Raw genomic sequence first — 19,944 nt, forward strand, 5'->3', positions numbered from 1 at the left:
GCTTTGGGGAGAAAAGAGGAGATTTTCAATCATAGAGGATGAAAATAAAATACACTCCTGTGTGAAGATGTGCTTACGGCTAGAAATGCACTGTTCAATTCGGATGGATCTGTGCCGTTCTATCACAGGAGAGCGCTGTCCTGAAATGACTTGACTAACATATTCTGCTCTCTGAGTGTGAAAGAGATTCACTCTGTTCCTAAGGAGACAGAGTGCAGACCTCTTCAGTCAGCTCAACATTTCTCCAAATAAAAAAAAGCTTTCACAAAGGCAAAACCCGCTCGATGTGATCCCAGTGCAGATATTTTTACTCTCGTGATCAATAACCCAACCCCTCCAAAAGTACTAAAATAGAAGAATTGATCCCAAAACAGCGAAAAGAACAATGCCTTTAGTCCCTTTTGAGACATTACTGTCTTCATCTCCAGAAGAGAAAGACTAGACCATCAAAGCCGGGAGTTAATGAAGAATTTCTCAGACTAGATGAGTTTTTCCATCTAATGATTATGACACTAGTAATGACTGATGTGGCTCGGCCCAGGTACCGGAAATCAGGGATTAACAGCTGCTGTGAATGCAGATGAATAATCTTGTCTAAAGGCAAGGCAACGCTGCCTCTTATCTACCATCTCATTAGTAACAGTCTTTAAAAATGCAAGACTCCAAACTCAGAGAGAAAGAGAGAAAGAGAAAGAAACGCAGACACATGGAAGGGGGGGGGGAGAGAGAGAGAGAGAGAGAGAGAGAGAGAGAGAGAGAGAGAGAGAGAGAGAGGGAGGAGAAAGAGCGAGAAAGATGGAAAATAAAAACTAATTTTCTCGGAGCCTGAGTTGGTGTATTACATTTCTGCTTTATTTCCTGCACTGTGCTGAGAGCCTTGTGTTCAATTACAAGAAACATTCTTCAGCGGGGCCATGTCGAAGACAGGCGGGCGAGAGAGAGAGAGAGAGAGAGAGAGAGAGAGGAGGGGGGGGAAAGAGAGAGAGAGAGAGAGAGAGAGAGCCAGCTACGGAAAAAAGAAGAGGAGGAGGAAAGGGGGTAGGGGTGGGGGCGTTTGAGAGAAGGTAATAACCACAACAAACAGGCAATAGCCCTCACAAAGCAATATCAACACTACATCTCCCAACGCCGCTCGGGGGCTTGACAATCAGCGGCGTACCCCGGGCCGAGCAGACCCCGGCTTCTGCCCGATTGGAAGCGTCATAAACCGGCAGCACCACGCAGGGAAAAGGTGAGGGGGATGTCAAAGCCCAAACAAAGTACAGATAAAAGTGTCTCCTCCTGATGAATCTGCCACAAAACAGCACCATGTTCGCGGGCTTATTGCCACGACGACGCGGACCGCGACGGCGGCACTGGGAGAGGCGCCGTCGCCCCTTGGAAAATGTTTGGTGAGAGTTGCAGCCGCAATAAAAAGACCTTCCCTCGTTCCTTTGAAGGGCGAATGGCAAAAAATCGAAAGAAAGCTCTAAAAAGAACAGGAAAATCCCTTTGGGCTTTCAGCCAATGAGCCCCGTAGCCCCCGCCCGTCTCTAATGATGTTAAACGATCACGCGCCATTTTACTTCACAATCCTAAAGGCTGTTTATTCCCATTAAAGCAACAGATATGGTTGAGAGACGACACAAAAACGCGGCCCTTTATCTGCCACAGCCTCCTAAATATGTTTTCATAACGTTTGTTCCGGAACGTTCTTATCTATGGCTGTAATGAAGCAGCCTTACCAAGCGTCTGCTCACTTATAGATACATTAATCTAATGTGTTATAAAGAGACACTGAGTGTAGCCCCAGGATAGAAAATGGTGTAGCGGGGAGAACTGCTGGAGAGACGGAGAGAGAGAGAGAGAGGAACTGAGTGCACACAGCGCGACGGGATTACAGGCCGTCTGATTAATGGACTGAGCCGAAGATCAATATCTTTCCTCTGACCTCTGACTCTGAACTCCGATTGGCTGGATAACACCGCGCATTAGGCGCGACGTCAGACGATCCCCACGAGCGATGCTACAAGTTGCACTTGGTCCTCTGCCACTAAAAATGGCTGAGTGTGTTTGTGTTTGTGTGTGTGTGTGTGTCTGTGTGAGAGAGTGCATATGAGTGAGAGAGAGAGAGCGAGAGAGAGAGCGAGAGAGAGAGAGGGAGAGAGAGGAGCAAGCCCCCTGCAGCCCTGCTTCAAAAACTTGCTACTAATGAGCTCTTCCATTAGAGACACACGGAGACCAAAAACCTGGCAAACTCCAATAATGACTCGCTCTTCCCCATCTCCCTCCATTTCCCAAGTTTTAATGATAACAGCTGTGTCCTGCGCCAGCAAAAACAACAGAGAGAGAGAGAGAGAGAGAGAGAGAGAGAGAGAGAGAGAGAGAGAGAAAAAAAAAAGACAGGAAAAGTCAGAAGGCCAGAGCGAAACAAGCATTTTTTTCTGCATGCTCATAACTCAAGAGGCCTTCAGTACAGCCACCCAGCCACACGGTCAATATAAAGTCCCTTCAGAGAGGTGAATGAACCACTGACTGTGAACATTAATGACTATTCTACATGAACAGACCATTGGTATTTTAAAATACAACCCATTTCTCATTTCCGTTTGAAATATTTCCACTGCGGGAATCTTCCCTTTTCCTTTGCAATGAAAACTTCCAGAAAGAGAGCGGCTGCTGAGCTTATTACAATGATAATTGCAATGACAAATTCTCACAGATGAACTGATTAACGCATGATTATGAATATTAAGTATTGGAAGTAGAGCATTCCTTAAATGTTTTTTTAAGCGTTTACATCACAGGATACTTGTGTCAACCCCTCTCTCTCTCTCTTTTTTGGATTTCGCACAACTATTGCTTTTAACAATTTAACGCACAGTCTATCATACAGCAATGAACAAAGAAAATGACAGCCACTCAAAATGAGCCAAGAGTTGCAAGTGAATATTTCTAATGCCCAAAGAGAACATGATGTTAAAAATAAAATGAGAAACTGCCTCAATCACAAAAAAAAAAAGAGAAAAGAAAAGAAAAAGAAAAAAAGAAACCCTCAACATCATGTATTTTCGAAGGCTTGTAGAAAAACCATTGAAATTAACTTTGATCATTTCTCAGTGAGTCATCACTCCTGACTCACTTCATTTCATTTTTTTTTTTTTTTTTTTTTTTACAAACACACCTCAGAGGCCGTCAGTGGTCACATTTTCACAGCTGCTCTCTGTGCACATAGCACAGCACATCCAATTAGGCCATCAATGCAAACTCGCTAAGAGGTGAGTCATTTGAAAACTCCTGCAAGAGGATAGAGTTTATCAAAGGCTGCACACCTCATAACAAGTCTCCGGCTTGGGCTGAGCTCGGGTACACTGTCATTTTTTTTCCCCTGTGAAAACAGAGCACTGGCAAAGCCAGTGGGTTATGGAACTGAAATAACTGACAGAACCGAGTTCTATAGTGTTTTATAATTCTGTAGATGAGAGAGACAGAGACAGACAGAGAGAGAGAGAGGGAGAGAAAGATGAAGGGAGGGAGATAGAGAAAGAAAAAAGAAAGAAAGGGAGAGAAGGAAAAAGTGGGGGTGGGGGAGAGAGAGAGAGAGAGAGAAGAGAGGGAGAGAAGGAAAGAGAGGGGAAGGGAGAGAGAGAGGGGGAGAGAGAGAGAGACAGAGAGAGGTTAAGAACCTTTGTTTCTAAGAAAATGTTCAAGTGCCTCCTTGGTTTGGCACTTTATAACTGCCTGCCAATTCTCTGATACAAATGACAGCAAAGCCATGTCAATCATTTATATCAGCTTACATCAGCTCACAAGACAGCTGTCCAGCCCAAAGATACAGAGGAGAGAGAAGGAAAGAGGGAGAGAGAGAGAGACAGAGAGAAAGAGAGAAAGAGAGAGAGAGAGAGAGATGCGGTGGGTGAGGTCCTTTCACTCCTCAAAAGCTGTTGGCCACACTGAGAGGACTCGGTGCCACAGAGAACTGAAAGCCCATAAATCTGTCACGCAGTCGAGCAGGGAAAAGTGCTTGATGTGCGTGTGTCTATGTGTGTGTGTCTGTGTGTGTGTGTGTGTGTGTGTGTGTGTGTGTGTGTGTGTGTGTGTGTGTGTGTGTGTGTGTGTCTGTCTATGTGTGTGTGTGTGTGTGTGTGTGTGTGCGCACAGCAGCCCCCTCACCAACAATCCACAAAACACACCACATACCATAGAGCACTCAGTGGAGGAGGAAGAAACTGCTCCTCTCAGTAATAGAGGAGAGGAGGGTAAATAATGTGGAGCACATGGGAGTGAAAGACCAGAGAGGAAAAGAGGAGTGAGAGGAGGAACGGACCTCCTCGGCTCTTAATGAATTCACCTTCACAGAGCCGACAACACATCTATGGGTCAAGGCAACGTTTTCACCTTCAGTCTATAACTCACACATTCAAATCCATCTGAATTACACCGAGCAAAGAGAGTTTTGGGCCCAGGAAATCCAAAAATGCTAGAATGTTCTGGTAATGGCCATTTGTACTGAATGGATGTCATGTGACTGGTGCTCCACCCACTTGTGTGGCCATTTTGCCGTAGTCGACCCAACGCAGGGTGGCAAAGTTGGTGGATTCGGCGCAGTTGAAACCGTGGTTGAAACCGGCGTGGTATCCATACGGAAACGTGATCATGAACTCCCCTTCCTCCTGAGTGATCTGCACAAAACGGACAAAGAGACGCTCACACACAAAATATTCACATTAGCATGGTCATTACTCTACACCCATTTAAAAAGATACTGAAAAAAAATACTGAATAAACATACTGAAATACATATTTCCCAGTCAAACTATAGATTTCAAAGAGCTTTCTCAGATCTAAACAATTTACTCAACAGGGAATGTACATTCACTTCAGAAGTTTAATTGCAGAGGCAGCATTTCCAGATCTTGCAGTAAAAGAAATTCAAAGAACACTACAGTAATGGGTTGGGTTGGGGTCACTTTAAGAGTTATTGAACTGCGCTTTGATGAAGGAGCCAATATCTGTTAAATGAAGTTGTAAATGACATTTAAGACATGCGACTCTGCTATGGATGAGGGGCCGTGGAGGGACCCCTGTGACCAAACTAAGCCTGATAAACAGATAGGGCTCCAGACCTTCATAACCACAGCCATTAGGGAGTGATGGGGGGAGAAAAAAAAAAAAAGAGATTTTCGGGGAAAAATCTTTGCTCCCCCCCCACGCTTTACCCTCCTCTTCCTCTTTTATTCACCATCTCACTTTCCTTCTCTCCTCAGTCTCTCTCTCTCTCTCTCTCTCATCTGCATCTGCATCTGCCTGCCTAGCGGCTGGAGAGCTAGAAAAAGCTATTTCAGGCGGTACAAGCGCAATTAGACGGAAGTCAGTAAGCATGGCGACGGAAATTAACCAACCACTGCAAATGAATATTTTTCATTTCACTCCATTTTCGAGTCTCCGCCATCATTTATGGAGACGTGTGGATCCCTGGAACGTCACAGTACACCAGTTTGCTTGCCTTCCATAATAACCTAACTTAGATGAATAGTGGTAATCTTCTGTTTTATTTTTCTACATGTTCCCTGCCCATAACTTTCTCCTCAGACATCGGGCTCTGATTATGAAACACTGTGAAATAGTATATTAGTTTCATATGAATGCAAATCCCCACGGTTTCCACTACAGCTTCAATGACTGCGTACAGAGTGGAGTATAATCGGCGGAGTTCTCAAACACGCATCTACTCGCTTAAAACACATTCACAGTGCCTGAGAGAGCTCTCTCTCTCTCTCTCTATTTTTACTCTTTCTATCATGGCTGCGTTACCTTAGTGGGTGTAGACTGAAAGCTACACCGTAGTTCTCAAAACTAGCACTTCTAAAGTATGACTCAAAAACAGTGAATCAGTTCATATCAGGCAAAGAGAGAGAGAGAGAGAGAGAGAGAGAGAGAGAGAGAGAGACAGAGAGAGAGAGAGAGAGAAGGGAGAAGGCAGCACATTGAGGAGGACTGGAAGGTAAAGGAGGAGGTGCTGTATTTTCACATCTTCCCTCCCCTTTCACTCAGAACAAAGGCAAAAAGGTTTATTTTTACACTCTGATCCAAAGAGCTGCTCTCTGAGCATCAGGTAACTACCTCAGTGACAGTGACGTCTGAGACAAAACGTGATGAAAAAACATTTAAAAAAAAAAAAAAGAGAGAGAAAGGAGTTAAAAAAAAAAAAAAGACACAGCAGACTGTAAAAGACTTCAGCCAATCTCGATAAGATAAATTTATTCCATTTCTCTAGCACTTTGAGTGTTCAGTGTCACACAACGGGGAATTATTCACAAGAAAGAAAAAAAAATTAGCACAGTAATTAATTTCCTGAGTACAGCAGTCAGGAACCATGGAAACAGAAACATAATCTGACTCCTTGGAGTTCAATGGCCATCATAACCTGAGGGTGACTATGCACAATGGAGTCTGAATATCCGCATTCTGGCTGGTCATCAGAGTTATCTAAACAATAATCCAGTGTCTGGCAGTGTGACAGAATAACAAAGCAAGGTGGGGAAGGGCGTAAGAGACAGAAGACTGTTGTGGTGTCTTATCTTAGCATTAGCGCTATGCATCGTAGTCATTCCTCATTGGCTCGTTTGAATCCAGTGTCTGATGTTTCACATAATAAGTATACATGACACCCCCTATAGTCCACCCAAGTAATGGCTTCCTAAGACAACAGCATCCGGTCATGTCAAAACGACCTCCTCCCCTTTAAGCTGTTTCTTCTACTCCAAACACAAACTCATTGGCTGTGCAGCAGGATGGGGCCTGGAGCTCAGCAGCTCCAAGAGGGGACAGGCAGTATCACGGCCGATGGTGGAGGGGTGTGGCTGAGTCGCTCCAACCGACGCCCCCATCCCTCCTCCTCCTCCTCCTCGTCTGGCATTTATACACCATTAGTCACAGAGGCTAGCTGAAGAATGACCTTATATCACAAACGCATGCTCAAACACCTCCCTCCACCCCCTCCTCTCTCTCTTTCTCCTGATCCAGCTATCCCTCTCACATGTGTCACTGACATCGAGTCCTGTCAGCCACGGACATGTCCCAGAGCTACGTTTGCTCTTCCTGCTGGAGCTCCACAGAAACACACGGGTTCTGCTAACAGGAAACACTTCAGTGGGTTCCCCCCTGACAGCCAATGGCAAGCCACTGAGAGGCATGTCTGTTACTACTGTAACACCACCCAAACTCCTCAAACAAAGACAGATATGTTACAGGCCGTTTCTGTTTAAGAAAGGGTCCATGGACGCGTATGGGCAGATTTGGTGTTTGGTACAGCCTGTCAGTAAAGCATACGAAAAATGTGTTCTTCTTTATATTCAAAAGACCGCCACCTCAAAGTATTCCATAACCCGTTTGATCTGAGGTCACTTTAACCCATTTCTTAATTATAACCTATTACACTTATGTCACAGAGTTTGACAGGGAAAACGTAGCTTTGCTCTCCGAGTGCAGCACTTACCCGATCAAAGGGGATGCCGTACTTCTTGAGGATGGAGGGAGAGATGAGAGTCATCTTGTGGCGGAGGAAGGCATCACAGCCCTGAGAGCTGCCCGGAAAGAACCCTGCCCAGCAGAGACACAAAAAAAAAAAAAAGAAAAAAAAAAGAACACCAGATAAAGTCCCGAACTGTTATTTCGCACTCGACGTCTGCGGAGGAGAGGAGATTGTTTTGTAATAGCTATTGAAATCACAGTTGTTGTTTTTTTCTGGACTGATAAAAAGGCAACATTTTCTACCTTCAGAAAACTGAAAATGGTGAGTAATGTAACGTCATTGCGACACAGGGCCGTGCTATGCAATTTCAAGCATATTTTCAGAAAAACCATTACGCACATAATAAAGAATGATTTATATATAAAAAAAGGGGGGGGGGGGGGGTGGGGGGGCTTGCTGCACTGCATTCTTCCAAAAGGACTAAGTGGTGGCGGCGTGTGAGCAGCAGAGATGAGGGTTTAAGAAGAGACGGAGCACAACAGAGTGTAAATGTAAAATATAATTGGTGGTTAGAGGTTATCTGCTGAGAGCTGTCCCTGCGTCAGCCCGCCGATGCTTACAGGTCAGCGAGTCTGTCGGCAAACTTAAGCCCATCAGGAGAAACCTTTAATTAACCACAATCATTTCCTTTCTCTGCCTGGGACCGCTGCCTGCAGGTCACACAGAGGTGGGCTCCGACGTGAGGCTCACATAAAAGTGTGTGCGTGAATAGTGTGAGTGTGTGTGCGTGTGCGTGTGCGGTTGGGGGGGGGGGCAATATGGCCAAACACAAAGCCCTCCTATGCTGTGTAGAATGAGTGTGTACCCACTGGGTTGAAAGTGTTTAAATATACTGCTCAGTGTCAGGTAAACAGGTACAGAATAATAGTGAACATCGTCAAAAGGTATTTTTGGGTGAGTGGGCTGGGATTAGTAACATTAATAATTATTCTCTACGACATCCACAATGTCCCCTTCTCTCTCTCTCTCTCTCTCTCTCTCTCCCTCCCTCTCTTGATCCTTTCATGCTCTCTCCTCATCCTCCCTTTCTTGAAACACTCGTCTCATGGTGGAAGAGAGCACTGTGCTTCATTTATGATTAAAGTGAGAAGAAATCAAATAAAAGCTGATCTGCACCTTCAAAAAGAGGAAAAAAAAAAAAGAACGAAAGAAAGAAAGAGGGGGGGGGGGGGGGAAACATTAAAGTGCCTTTTTGCTCTCGTTCAGCGGCAGCGGTGGGGCTCGGCAGAATGAAACCACTGCTCGTTTCAGCGCGGCTATCCCCCGGTGCCCCGTGGCGTACCGCAGAGAGATCTGATCACCGTTTCAACTTTAAGGTAACTGACAGGATAACGGAGACAATTTCATCATTCATTTTCATTGCATTGTTTCAGAGATGTTCCCTCAAAAAAAAAGGCCTTTTCCCTCCTACCTCTCCTCTCCTCCCTCTCCTCTCCCCCCTCCCCTGCAGATAAAGGAGAGGAATGGGCTCAGTAGCACTGGTTATTAATTCATATTAAAATGCAGCTGGTGCTGTGGAACTCTCCCCCGGAGCAATATTAACTTTAAGCCTCATTTTGTCCTTTAAGTCGGAAATGAAGCTCTGGAAGAAGCGGAGCAGTGACTGTGATAATGTCACCGCTAGAAAAAAAAGAGAGAGAGAGACAGAGACATTGACACAGACGGAGAGAGAGGGGTCTACAATACTAAGTAATATAAGTTAACACTTCTCTATACAGAGGAGAGAATATTGTATTACATCAAGAATGGCTGGCACTGGGCATAAAGGTATGAGAGAGATACAGCAGCATTGTTCTCCTTCTGTGTGTGTGTGTGTGTGTGTGTGTGTGTGTGTGTGTGTGTATGTATGGAGGGGGGTTGCGTATGACAAGCATGACAAAAAGTAACATTATGTCTGACATGCAAAATATATGATAAGCTATATGTATAGCACATCTGGAGCTAGCTCTCTCTCTCTCTCTCTCTCTCTCTCTGCACATTTTCACTCTGTTTATTTTCCGCTGTATAAAGGCCTTCTCATCCCTTCATTGCTGTATTTTTGTATGTGTTTTTTTCTGCTGCTGGTTGGTTTGTTTTTCCTCCTTTTCTTTCTCTGCTTTGTCAGTTTTTGATCAACAGAGAGAAGAGGGTGGGGGGCATGAAGAGGAGAGAGAGAGAGAGAGAGAGAGAGAGAGAGAGAGAGAGAGAGAGAGAGAGCGAGCGCTTTCATACGACAGCACTCCGATCTGCTCCGTCTGCTTTTGTAAGCACTTTTCCTTGCCTCCGTGTGAAGGATGTTCCACCACCAATCGATGGAAATGCAGTGCCGTGTTGGAGCACTCATTCATTAAATCAGCCCCAGAGAAGCACACAAACAGAGCTATTTGTTGGTTATTTGTTTAAGGCTCTCGCACACTCTCTTTCGTTTTCTCTCGACACACTACGACAAGCGTGTTCAGTGAAAACTGTCCTTTTTCCTTCAAACACGCCCTTTGTTTCAGGAGGGAAGACAAACTGCAGAGCATCTACTGTATGCGTTTGCATGACTTGGGTCCAAAATGTTTGAGAGTGTGTCAATGTGACTTCTGTCTCTCTGCGAGTGCGTGAGTGCGTGTGTGTGAGAGAGAGAGTGTGTGAGTGAGTGTGTGAGTGAGTGTGTGTGTGTGTGTGTGTGTGTGTGTGTGTGTGTGTGTGTGTGTGTGTGTGTGTGTGAGTGAGTGAGTGAGTGAGTGAGTGAGTGAGTGAGTGAGTGAGTGAGTGAGAGAGAGAGAGAGAGAGAGAGAGAGAGAGTGTGTGAGTGACATTTGAGGAAGATTTAAGTGGCTATTGTGTGTGCTTTGATTACAGTGTGCGGCATTGGGAAAGAGAACTTGAGAGGTGAGGACAAATAAAACCAGCAATCACACTTTCCCAAGAAAACAAACACACAAAGACCCGCGTGGAGCCAAAACGAGAGACGTATTCAAACCAGGAATGCAATAGGTCCACAAAAATAAACAAAATGACAGAGTAGACAAAAGGTGAAGTTTTACCTTGGGCAAGTCTTTCCAATCTCTTGCCATGTTCAGGTGGAATGGCATACCTAAGAGAGAATATGAGAAAGAGAGAGAGAGAGAGAGAGAGAGAGAGAAAGAGAGAGAGAGACAGAGAGAGAGAGACGGAGACAGAGAGAGAGAGAGAGAGAGAGACAGAGACAGAGAGAGAGAGAGAGAGAGAGAGAGAGAGAGACAGACAGAGAGAGAGACAGAGAGAGAGAGAGAGAGAGAGAGACAGAGAGAGAGGGCTCAATTAGCTGAATACTCAGTGGGGAAAGGCACTAATAAAGCACTAATGAAATGGAAAAACACAATAGTGTGTGATATAAGAGGCTGCCTGAGAAGAGACCTCTTTCTGGCCACCCAAACATCTTTACTCAGCTTTAATAGTGAAATTATGGCCCTCTGTGACTCCCCTATCGCTGTCTGACACCCCCCCCCCCCACACACACACACACAAGCACACAGACGCACACACACACACGTATGGACGCTAATCAGCCACCTCTCTTAACATCCCCAGTTAGCCAGATCCTCTAAAAGCTTGTGGTAATTGCTGACACAAAGCAGCTATTGTGTTTCACACTGTAAATTACATTGTTTGGCTTTTTCTAAAATCCTCCCATTTTCTAAATGACTTTACTTTTCTAAATCCTTGATTTTTTTCCCGATGAATCAAAACTCATCTGACTGTTAGAAATCCTCCCAAACATACACATGGCTACTCTATTATAAACTGCAGTCTTATGCAAAGGCAGTGTGTGTTTCAGCCCCAACCCCCCCCCCCCCCCCCGCCAACACACACACACACCATTATGAACAATAGGAAATGAAAACATTTGGCCACAGAGAACATACATAATACCCTCATTCAGCCCAACTTTTTCATTCCTCTTATTTTGATCGACATCCTTATATCCACAGTCTTTCCGTCCGTTGGGATAAAAGCTTAACCCTGCTGGACCTCCTGACGCTAATGTAAAACCTGCAAGTCAAGTTCTCTTTGAAAAAAAAGCCTTTTCGAAGCAGTAGCAATCCACAGTCATCTCCCTTCCTCTCAAAGCGTTTTATAGTTACACTACACTGCCCTCTGCTGGACGCCTTGTTAAGTCCACTATAGGCAAAAAGTGCTCTAGAGTTCCATAATACCACAAATAAAAGATGAACAGTAAGTACTTTACTTTTGAAAATATCACAGGATTCTTATGAAAACGTTACAAAATTCACAGAATTGCTTTACTCATAGTACTGGTTAAAAGATTATCAATAATCGGTAACTAATAAGAATACAATCACTTTAGGTCTTAATCAACCTGATCAGTAAATTAGACGGGATGGATGTCGACAAGTCCGCACATATGTTAAAATGTGTAAGAACACACATCATACAAGGAGAGAATGTGTGTGTGCGCGTGTGTGTACGTGTGTGTGCGTGTCCCCCACAACCAGAGCAGGAGACACTAAGACTAATTGGTTTTACTGAGAGTCTCTCAGAACCTGGGTTGGTGTTTTGACATCAGCAGAATGAGAACACACGGAGATGAATGTGAAGATGCGAGAACACCATAAGCTTCGTACATTTCGTTAATCAGTGCGTCCTCTGTAATTAAGCCATTAAGTCATTCTCAAGCCCTCTGTTGTCATGGCAGCAGCACGTCCGTAGCTTCCCAAAGACCAAAATAAGCATTAAAAAAAAAAAAAAAAAAAGGATATACACGCTGAGAACAGGTTTCTGCGCTTTTCAATACTGCAGTCAACACATTTCAAGTCAAGATGATTCTCCCCCCAGTCTCTGCTACACGATTTATTTAGAGTGTCACTGGAGAACAGTCTCTACCCTCTAGATAAATATAAAGTAACACCTACACAATGTAGTTTGAGAGGAGCACCGCAGTTTTGAGTTTTAAATGGCACTAAGCACAAACTGTCTCATTTGCCCAACGCTGATTTTACGTCACTGTTCAATTTGAACTAATATCGAGGCTGTCAAAGAAAAAAAAAAAAAAAAAAAGATTCCACAAGTAATAAAAGTTCTGGGGGGAAAAAAAAATATGAAAAGATTACCGTCGTTTTTCATTTGTGGACACAGAACTTTGGAGGGAAGCTTTAAGAGTTAGTTTATGAGAAATCAGGGAGGCAGCGACAGCTGACATTTGCTAAGCCATCGTTCATCTCCAGGCCCGAAGAACAGAGCAGAACCTATCTGGGACTGATCCATCTGTGTATTTGAATGCCATTAACTCAGGCTTAATGACACACTCAAATAGAAGCCTGTCCACAATTAGCCCCCCTTTGCTAACAACTCTAAGGACATCAGTGAGAGAAAATTGAATTCTGAGTAAGAGGTACCACTGCCAATCAATACTAATTCAATGTCTCTTTCTCTCCCTCCGCAGATAAAAACTAAAACCAATGTGGACGCTGCAATTAGGCATGAACGCTTCTCCAACTTCAGGAACCATCACCCGGATCAAACCGATAACTGAATCAGGCCCGATCCCGAAATCCACAGACACTCGATCGGATCTGTGCTTGTCCGAAGAGGAAGACAGAGGCTGATGAAGACTCTTCACACCGCTGTGGAAAAACTGTCTGTTGGCCGCACTCTCAGTAGAAGAGATAGTTCGTATCTGATTCGTCCAAAACTCACCTAACCCAATTCTGAACCCAAGTGTCTGGCAGCAGTATCATTAGGAAAGAGTCTAACACCTACCCAGGGTTAGTGAACAAAAAACCTTATTACATTTGTTTTGACTCAACAAGAAAACAACAGTCATTTTCTATTAAGATTTCACTTAGTCAATGGAATTTCAGACTGCGTTCTGAGGTTAAGGCCCTGAAAACAGCTATATGAAACCGTAGTCTCAGAAGCACCTTCTAGTATCGCTTCAACAGTCGTAGCTAAAACCTCTGTAAAGCTATCACGAATCCCACTTCTACCACCACACAAACGCTATTTTTCATCAGATCTGTGACGACAACTACAAGAGAACAACAATTGACCAGTAATGATCTCCGTCACTCTGCTCTCAGCACGTTCGCTGATTATTACCAGTCGAGCGTTCGCTACCCAGAGCCACTCCGCAATCTTTAAGGATCTGACAAGAGATCTGGGGGCGAAATATGACTTTGATGGGCGCAGACTTGGAGGGGAAAGAAGTTAATTTCACAGTGGCTGCACAGGGGGTTAGGCAAACAGCCACCACACACAGCTTAACATACTGTAATTACTAGAAAACTGAAAATGATTCAATTTCAAAAAGAGGAAGAAGGGGAGGGGAGGGAAGGGGAGGGGAGGGAGGGGGGGGGTGTGAGGGGAAGAAAAAGGGAGGGAAAAAAAAAACGCTTTCCGCTAAAACCCAATTGAGGCGCGCAGCCATGTGAGGGAAATTTACTTTTAACAAGAGACAAGAAAGGATTGCAATTCCTAGTTGGAAGAACACACTGGAAGGAGAGAAGAAGAAAAAAAAAGGAAAAAAAGGAAGTGGCGGAAAGTTAAGACTGGAGCTCTCGGGAGAGAGAGGGAGAGAAGAGTCAGCTCTCGACATCAAGAACAGCACTTCAGAAACGTCGGGGGAGAAAACGAGAAAGCAGCCGAGATCTTTCTGAAGGCGTAGGCAAGCACTCACTCTAGGTGCGGAGCCCACGTTTCAGTCCGCCCGCCACCTGCCACACGTGTGGGGCATAAACGCCATTAAAACTGGATGCTCTCCAAAATCTACAGTACACACTGCACCTGTTACCAACCGCCAGCGTTTACTGGACCAACTCCTTCAACAGTTCCTAAATAAAGCGACCAACCCCTGGCTGAGTTACTCATTTAGGGTCAACTATAAACTGACGCATGTCCCCAAAGCTGGAAGCTGGATTGGTTCCAATTTATTCTGAAGAGGGAAAAAAGAGAGAGGAAGAGAGAGAGAGAGAGAGAGAGAGAGTAGAGAATTAATCTGGGTTGTCTTTCATTTAGGGGAAGCCAAAACGTGTCTGTTTGCTGGTTCTGTTCTGCACTTTGGAAACTGTTGAGGGAGGAGGAAAGAAAAGAGAGAACGCATGGTCTTTAAAGCTCAGATCATTTATCAATCCTATCTTCTCCCAGGCTGGCTTTGTGTGCAGTGCCTGCTGATTTTCAGCATGATGAATGGAGGGGCGGTGTGATGTCTAATGAAACATCCCGCTTGATAAGAGGTCCGACTCTAACTGACTGACTGCCTCTAATAAAAATCACAACCCCCCCGAAACGCTGCGCTGGACAAAGACAAGGCAGTGCCACTGGGATCCGCTCTGTTAAAGGCACACATATACACTTTCCCCAGAGAGGGACAGAGGGACAGAGCCAGAGAGCGGGAGAGAGAGAGACAGAGAGAGAGAGAGAGAGAGGAAGGAAAAAGAATGGGTGCAGCAGACAGAGAGAGAGAAAGAGAGAGAGAGAGAGAGAGAAAGAGAGAGAGTGAGAGTGAGAGAGAGAGAGAGAGCGAGAGAGAGAGACAGAGAGACAGAGAGAGAGAGACAGAGAGAGAGAGAGAGAAAGAGAGAGTGAGAGAGAGAGAGAGAGAGAGAGAGAGAGAGAGAGAGAGAGAGAGAGGGGTGGGAGTAGGGATGGGTGCAGCAGACAGACAGAGAAAGTGAGAGAGAGAGAGAGAGAGAGAGAGAGAGACAGAGAGAGAGACGGAGAGAGAGACGGAGAGAGAGGGGAGAGAAATAGAGAGAGAGGGGAGAGAGAGAGAGAGAAAGAGAGACAGAGAGAGAGAGCAGTTAATAGAGCTGGGTAAGCAGAGATCCTGAGGAAGTCTGTCTAAACAGACTATACACAGATTTGAGTTTGTCCACATATATCACCTGCAGTGTGCCGGTTGCAGGATGGCGGTAAAAAGGAAGCAGTGCCAGATGCGCTCAGTTTTTTGGAAACAAGAAGTGGTTGGGCATTAAGTCACAAATAACTTGACACTGTCTGCAAAAAGAACGAAAACTCTAAAGCTCTCTCTCTCTCTCTCTCTGTCTCTCTCTCTCTTTTTCAACTCTGTGTTATTTTCACATAAAGAAATCCTCTTCCAGGAACAACACCGAAGGATCCACAAATCGATGGTCAGCATTTTGAGGGCTAAAGTGAAAGAAACGCATTCTTTTAAGTATCCGCATAAGAGGGAGCAAAAAAAAAAAAAAAAAGAAAAGAAAAAAAAGGAAAAAAGAAAAGCGTCTAAGCCATGACAGTAAATTGCAACTCTAAAACCTCGGCCTGTTGTCAGACACAACCTCAGAGGCTGCCTCTGAAGGCTCACTCAATCAATAAACGCAGAAAGCCAAGGCAGTGGAGGGGAATTGTTCGGGGAGCTGACGGCGTGGGCAAAAGAAGAGGCTTGTAGTAAATGTCGAGTGATAGGGTGAAAGACTCAGTGACTCAAGTCCTGTATAAAGCTATGGGATAAATGCTTTTGTGTATTACTAAGAAAAGAGGTGCTGTAAGTGAAACCATGCATTTGTTGAACCCACTTATGTCATCTGGTTCAATCGCTGTCCACTTTGCTGTTTGCAATCTCGCAGCCGCGAAAGCCATCATATCGTTGTCCGGCGTGCTAACGGCTACCTGGGCTTTCAGAACTGGTTGTGGCTCAGGAAACAATTAGTCACCGCCATTTATTATATAAGGGAGGTGGTGAATCACCTTTTAGTGCAAAGGTCAGGCTTTTAATATTGTTACCTCTTAGAAGAGTAGACTACCATCTCCAAATAACATGATGCACTACTGCGCCCTGGTGGCATAAAAAGGAACAACAGCCTGGAGCTATGTCTGCTGTCAGCATGAAGAATGAGATTACGTACGAGCGTGTATAGAATACAAATGATACAACCAGCCTGGCAGTCCACACACACACACACACAAATACACACAGTCATGAATGCAGAAATGGGTATCTAAATGACAGGAGTGTCCCCAAGTGGTCAGCCTGTGGAATTACATCAGCGTTATTAGCCTGTTAATGTAACTAGCAAAATATTACAAATTCCTGATAAGCTAACTGACAACTAGTTTGGGTTTTATTGATAAATTGGATAGAATTCTTCGATCTAACTTGAAAAAAATGTTAAACAAGCAGAATGAAACTTTAAGAGGATTTTAGCTTGTTACTCAATTAATGGAGTAACAAGCTACTGCAGGTTTTAGTTAGTTCCTCTTTCCAGAATATTCAGAAGGGCAAAGCCAGAGGACAGAAGGGAAAGTGGCTACAGAGCATAAAGTGCCCAGACGCAGAGAGTCAGAACCTGACTTAAAATACAAACAATTAAATTCCCCATACCTCCGAATGAAGCACTACTTTTAAATTTGTGTCAGTTCTAAAGAAGCAAAACTGGTTCCGACAAGGAACTGGTGAACAGTTGCGTTCGAGAGAGAGAGAGAGAGAGAGAGAGAGAGATGAGATGCTCACCAGGACTTGGGCTGACCAAAGTGCAGGTAATTAATGCTATAGAGGTCCATATCCTCTGTGTGCCAGGCAAAGGTGGTCTTCCACATGCCAAAATACAGGTAGGGTGTGTTCACTCCCTCAATCACAATGCCACACTCCTGTTCCACCATGTCCAGTAGTGTGTCCAAATGGCCGATGTTCCACTCGCCGATATCCTGAGAGCAGACAAATCCCAACACCTCAGTGAGAAAACTGAAACAACGAGGTTAGCGTTCAAATGGACCATGCCTGCTCAAACTATGTGACAGGTGAGAGATAAAAAAAATAACATGAAAAATGAATTCATGTTCAAGACCTACTTGAACTGATTTGATTAGCAGTTAACTGAAGTGAATGAAGTCAAATCCTAACTTGTCAAATAAATTAATAAAAATACAATCAGACCACTCCAGATTTAGGCATTGGTTACATAAACTGTATGAGGATTAGCAGCAATAATAACAGTAAGATATGCTTCAGAAGTGAATCAAGATTTTTCTCTGTCACTTTGACCTTCCTCCTGTACATTATTTGGACACCAGATGGCGCTGACGTCCTGTACTTGAGAAAGAACCGAACTGTTGCATCTAAATGACTACAGGTTGAGATGGAGGGGGGAAAACACACCTACGAGATATATTTCACACACTGAAAATAATACTCTGAAATGAATCATAATATCTAGCATCATTAGTCATCACGAAGTTTGCGTTGGTGTTTTCCACACGGGGGGGTGGGGGGGGGGATTGATTATCTGAATCCATAATAGAAGTTAATGACTTCACATAAAAGAAAAACGAATTCCCATCAAATGCATTTGTATCCTCTTATATTGAACACAGGCATTACACTGAGGCTTTGCTGCTCTAATCTAGTGAGGAAACTAAGGCTCTTTCGCGCATACCGAATCATAGAGGGATCCACTGATGTCTGCGCCGTAAATGGGCGACACAAAAGTCAGGTTCTTCCAGTACTTTCTCTCCAGGTCATCGAAATCCTTGTGTGGGGGCGTGCAGTACCTTAGTGGTGGTGCAATTTCAAACCACAAAGGTCATGTTAGCAACGGCAAAAATTCCATAGTTAAAAAGTTTTACATTCTGTATCTTATAGCAAAATGCTACACTGGAAAAAAAGGAACAGCACACTGGCTTTAGGTGCCAGCAGCAGTTGTGCTAATGTAGGTAGGAAGACCAGAAACCTGCGAAAAGACACTAAAGTAATATTCCACAATATCCATGACCCTGTTTAACCTGAAAATACATAAAGCAAAAATTCTCCATGCAACAGAGGTGAGAAATACATGCAGGGGGGAGAGGGGGGGGCAAAGATATCAAAACTAGTGCCTACTTCTTGCTGTTGGCCAGTTTGCGGTACTCGCCGACGGTCATGGACTTTTTCTGGATATTGTACTGAGTGAAAAGGCCAGACTGGCCCGTGACCACCTGCATGATGGGGGCTGGGATGACCATCTCCTCGATAGTCTCGTATGACCTGCGTGGCCTCCACTCCTTTGGAGGAATCACCTGTAAGTTGGCCAGAGAGTGATAGGAGACATACAGTGAATAACTTTTAACTCAACAGTGGTGGAAAACTGGAAAATTGAAAATGGAATTTCTGAGTAATAATATGAAAGAACGTCATTTCTGCGGCATTAGTAGAAGACTGAATTTTACCGTGAGTTTTCCATGAAAGGGAGCCTGGCTAGCATTATCTAAAATAGCATTATCCAAACCTCCCACAACAAACAGTTGTTGTCACTTACTAGAGAAAAAGTAGAATCATGCACAGAGCAGGAAAGATAACATGATACGTTTCAGGGCATGAGTACCTTAGCTAATCCAGCACGATGTGCACCCTGGGTCTCAATGTAAGCTATATACTTTGCAAAGTCCCGGAACTCCTCCATAGTTGGCCTGAAAGTCATGATCTTGCAGCCCGCGTTTGGGGCCTGGGCAGGCGCCGGGGCCGGGCCTGAGCCGGGGGGTGACGCAGACATGGGGGCCGGGATCTGGGTTGACTCCTGGGTTACGTCTGGCATCTGGGATGATTCCTGGGTTGGCGCTGGGACATGGGTTGACTCCTGGGTTGGTTCTGGGGGCTCAGGTGTTGGAGTCAGGACTGTGGGGTTTTCCTGCGACATGGTGGCAGGTAATACTACAAGCAAGGGGAAAAAAAAACCCACAGAAAAAGGTCAAATAAAGGCCAGTATTACAGTTAGACATTACTCACAAACAATAACTAAATAAAATTATAAGTTATTAGTCACATTCTGTAGCTTTCACATGGTCACACACAGTTTAATGGCCCAGTTAAGTACCCTTACAGATCAGCATTTGCATGTGGAAACCAACTGTGTGTAAGAGAGAGATCAAATTTTGACTGACCATATTTAAGCGCAGTACTTAATTTATCACACTGGCCTGTATATTGCATTAGTGATATTAATATAATCCAATGAACTTCACACTCTGAAAAGCACACCACCATTTTTTACAGTCTTTGATGTACCAAAAATAAACATTTCCTGCCACTGCAAGTATGAACCTGTCTTTTCTAGTGAGTTTTTGCATTTCCTAAGTTTAAATGTTTGGGGTTTGATTGAAGACTGACTTCCTGTTTCCAGCTGCAATGCTAAAACCCTGTGTAGCAATAAGACCACACCAGACTGTTTTTGTTTTCTTTTTTAAATATCAGATCAAAACGAGATATGTTCCTGATGATGAAAAGAATAGAACTAAACTGTCTAAATTGAGTAAGTTCTGGGGGTTTTTTTTTCTGTGTTCCAGTCGTCACAGCTCTCAGATCCTCAAAACAACCGTTAAATCCTTACATTTTACACGACGTTTTCTATCTTTTAAATCATTTATTTGGAATTTCAACTAAATAGTTCAACATTCCAGTAGTTTAAAATATAGCTGCCTCTTTCTGTACACGACACAAGGGGAAAAACAGGTACAAAATGATGAGACCTAAGACT

At 44.2% G+C, this 19,944-nt stretch overlaps 1 protein-coding gene across 1 annotated transcript in view; it reads right to left on the reverse strand.

Moving 5' to 3' along the window:
• The window catches only part of kdm4b (lysine (K)-specific demethylase 4B), a 31,548-nt gene extending 12,660 nt beyond the window's left edge, over positions 1-18,888 (reverse strand). Inside the window, exons 1-7 of the mRNA XM_030791101.1 lie at positions 18,796-18,888; positions 18,315-18,490; positions 17,872-17,986; positions 16,950-17,143; positions 10,525-10,574; positions 7,478-7,581; positions 4,524-4,661 (exon numbers count right to left, since the gene is read on the reverse strand). Coding sequence (XP_030646961.1) covers positions 4,524-4,661; positions 7,478-7,581; positions 10,525-10,574; positions 16,950-17,143; positions 17,872-17,986; positions 18,315-18,490; positions 18,796-18,873 — 855 coding nt within the window. The 5' untranslated portion in view covers positions 18,874-18,888. The remainder of the gene's footprint in view (positions 1-4,523; positions 4,662-7,477; positions 7,582-10,524; positions 10,575-16,949; positions 17,144-17,871; positions 17,987-18,314; positions 18,491-18,795) is intronic.
• Between the last annotated feature and the right edge of the window lie 1,056 nt (positions 18,889-19,944).

The sequence above is a fragment of the Chanos chanos genome, chromosome 14, assembly GCF_902362185.1.
Source record: "Chanos chanos chromosome 14, fChaCha1.1, whole genome shotgun sequence".
Classification (NCBI taxonomy): domain Eukaryota; kingdom Metazoa; phylum Chordata; class Actinopteri; order Gonorynchiformes; family Chanidae; genus Chanos; species Chanos chanos.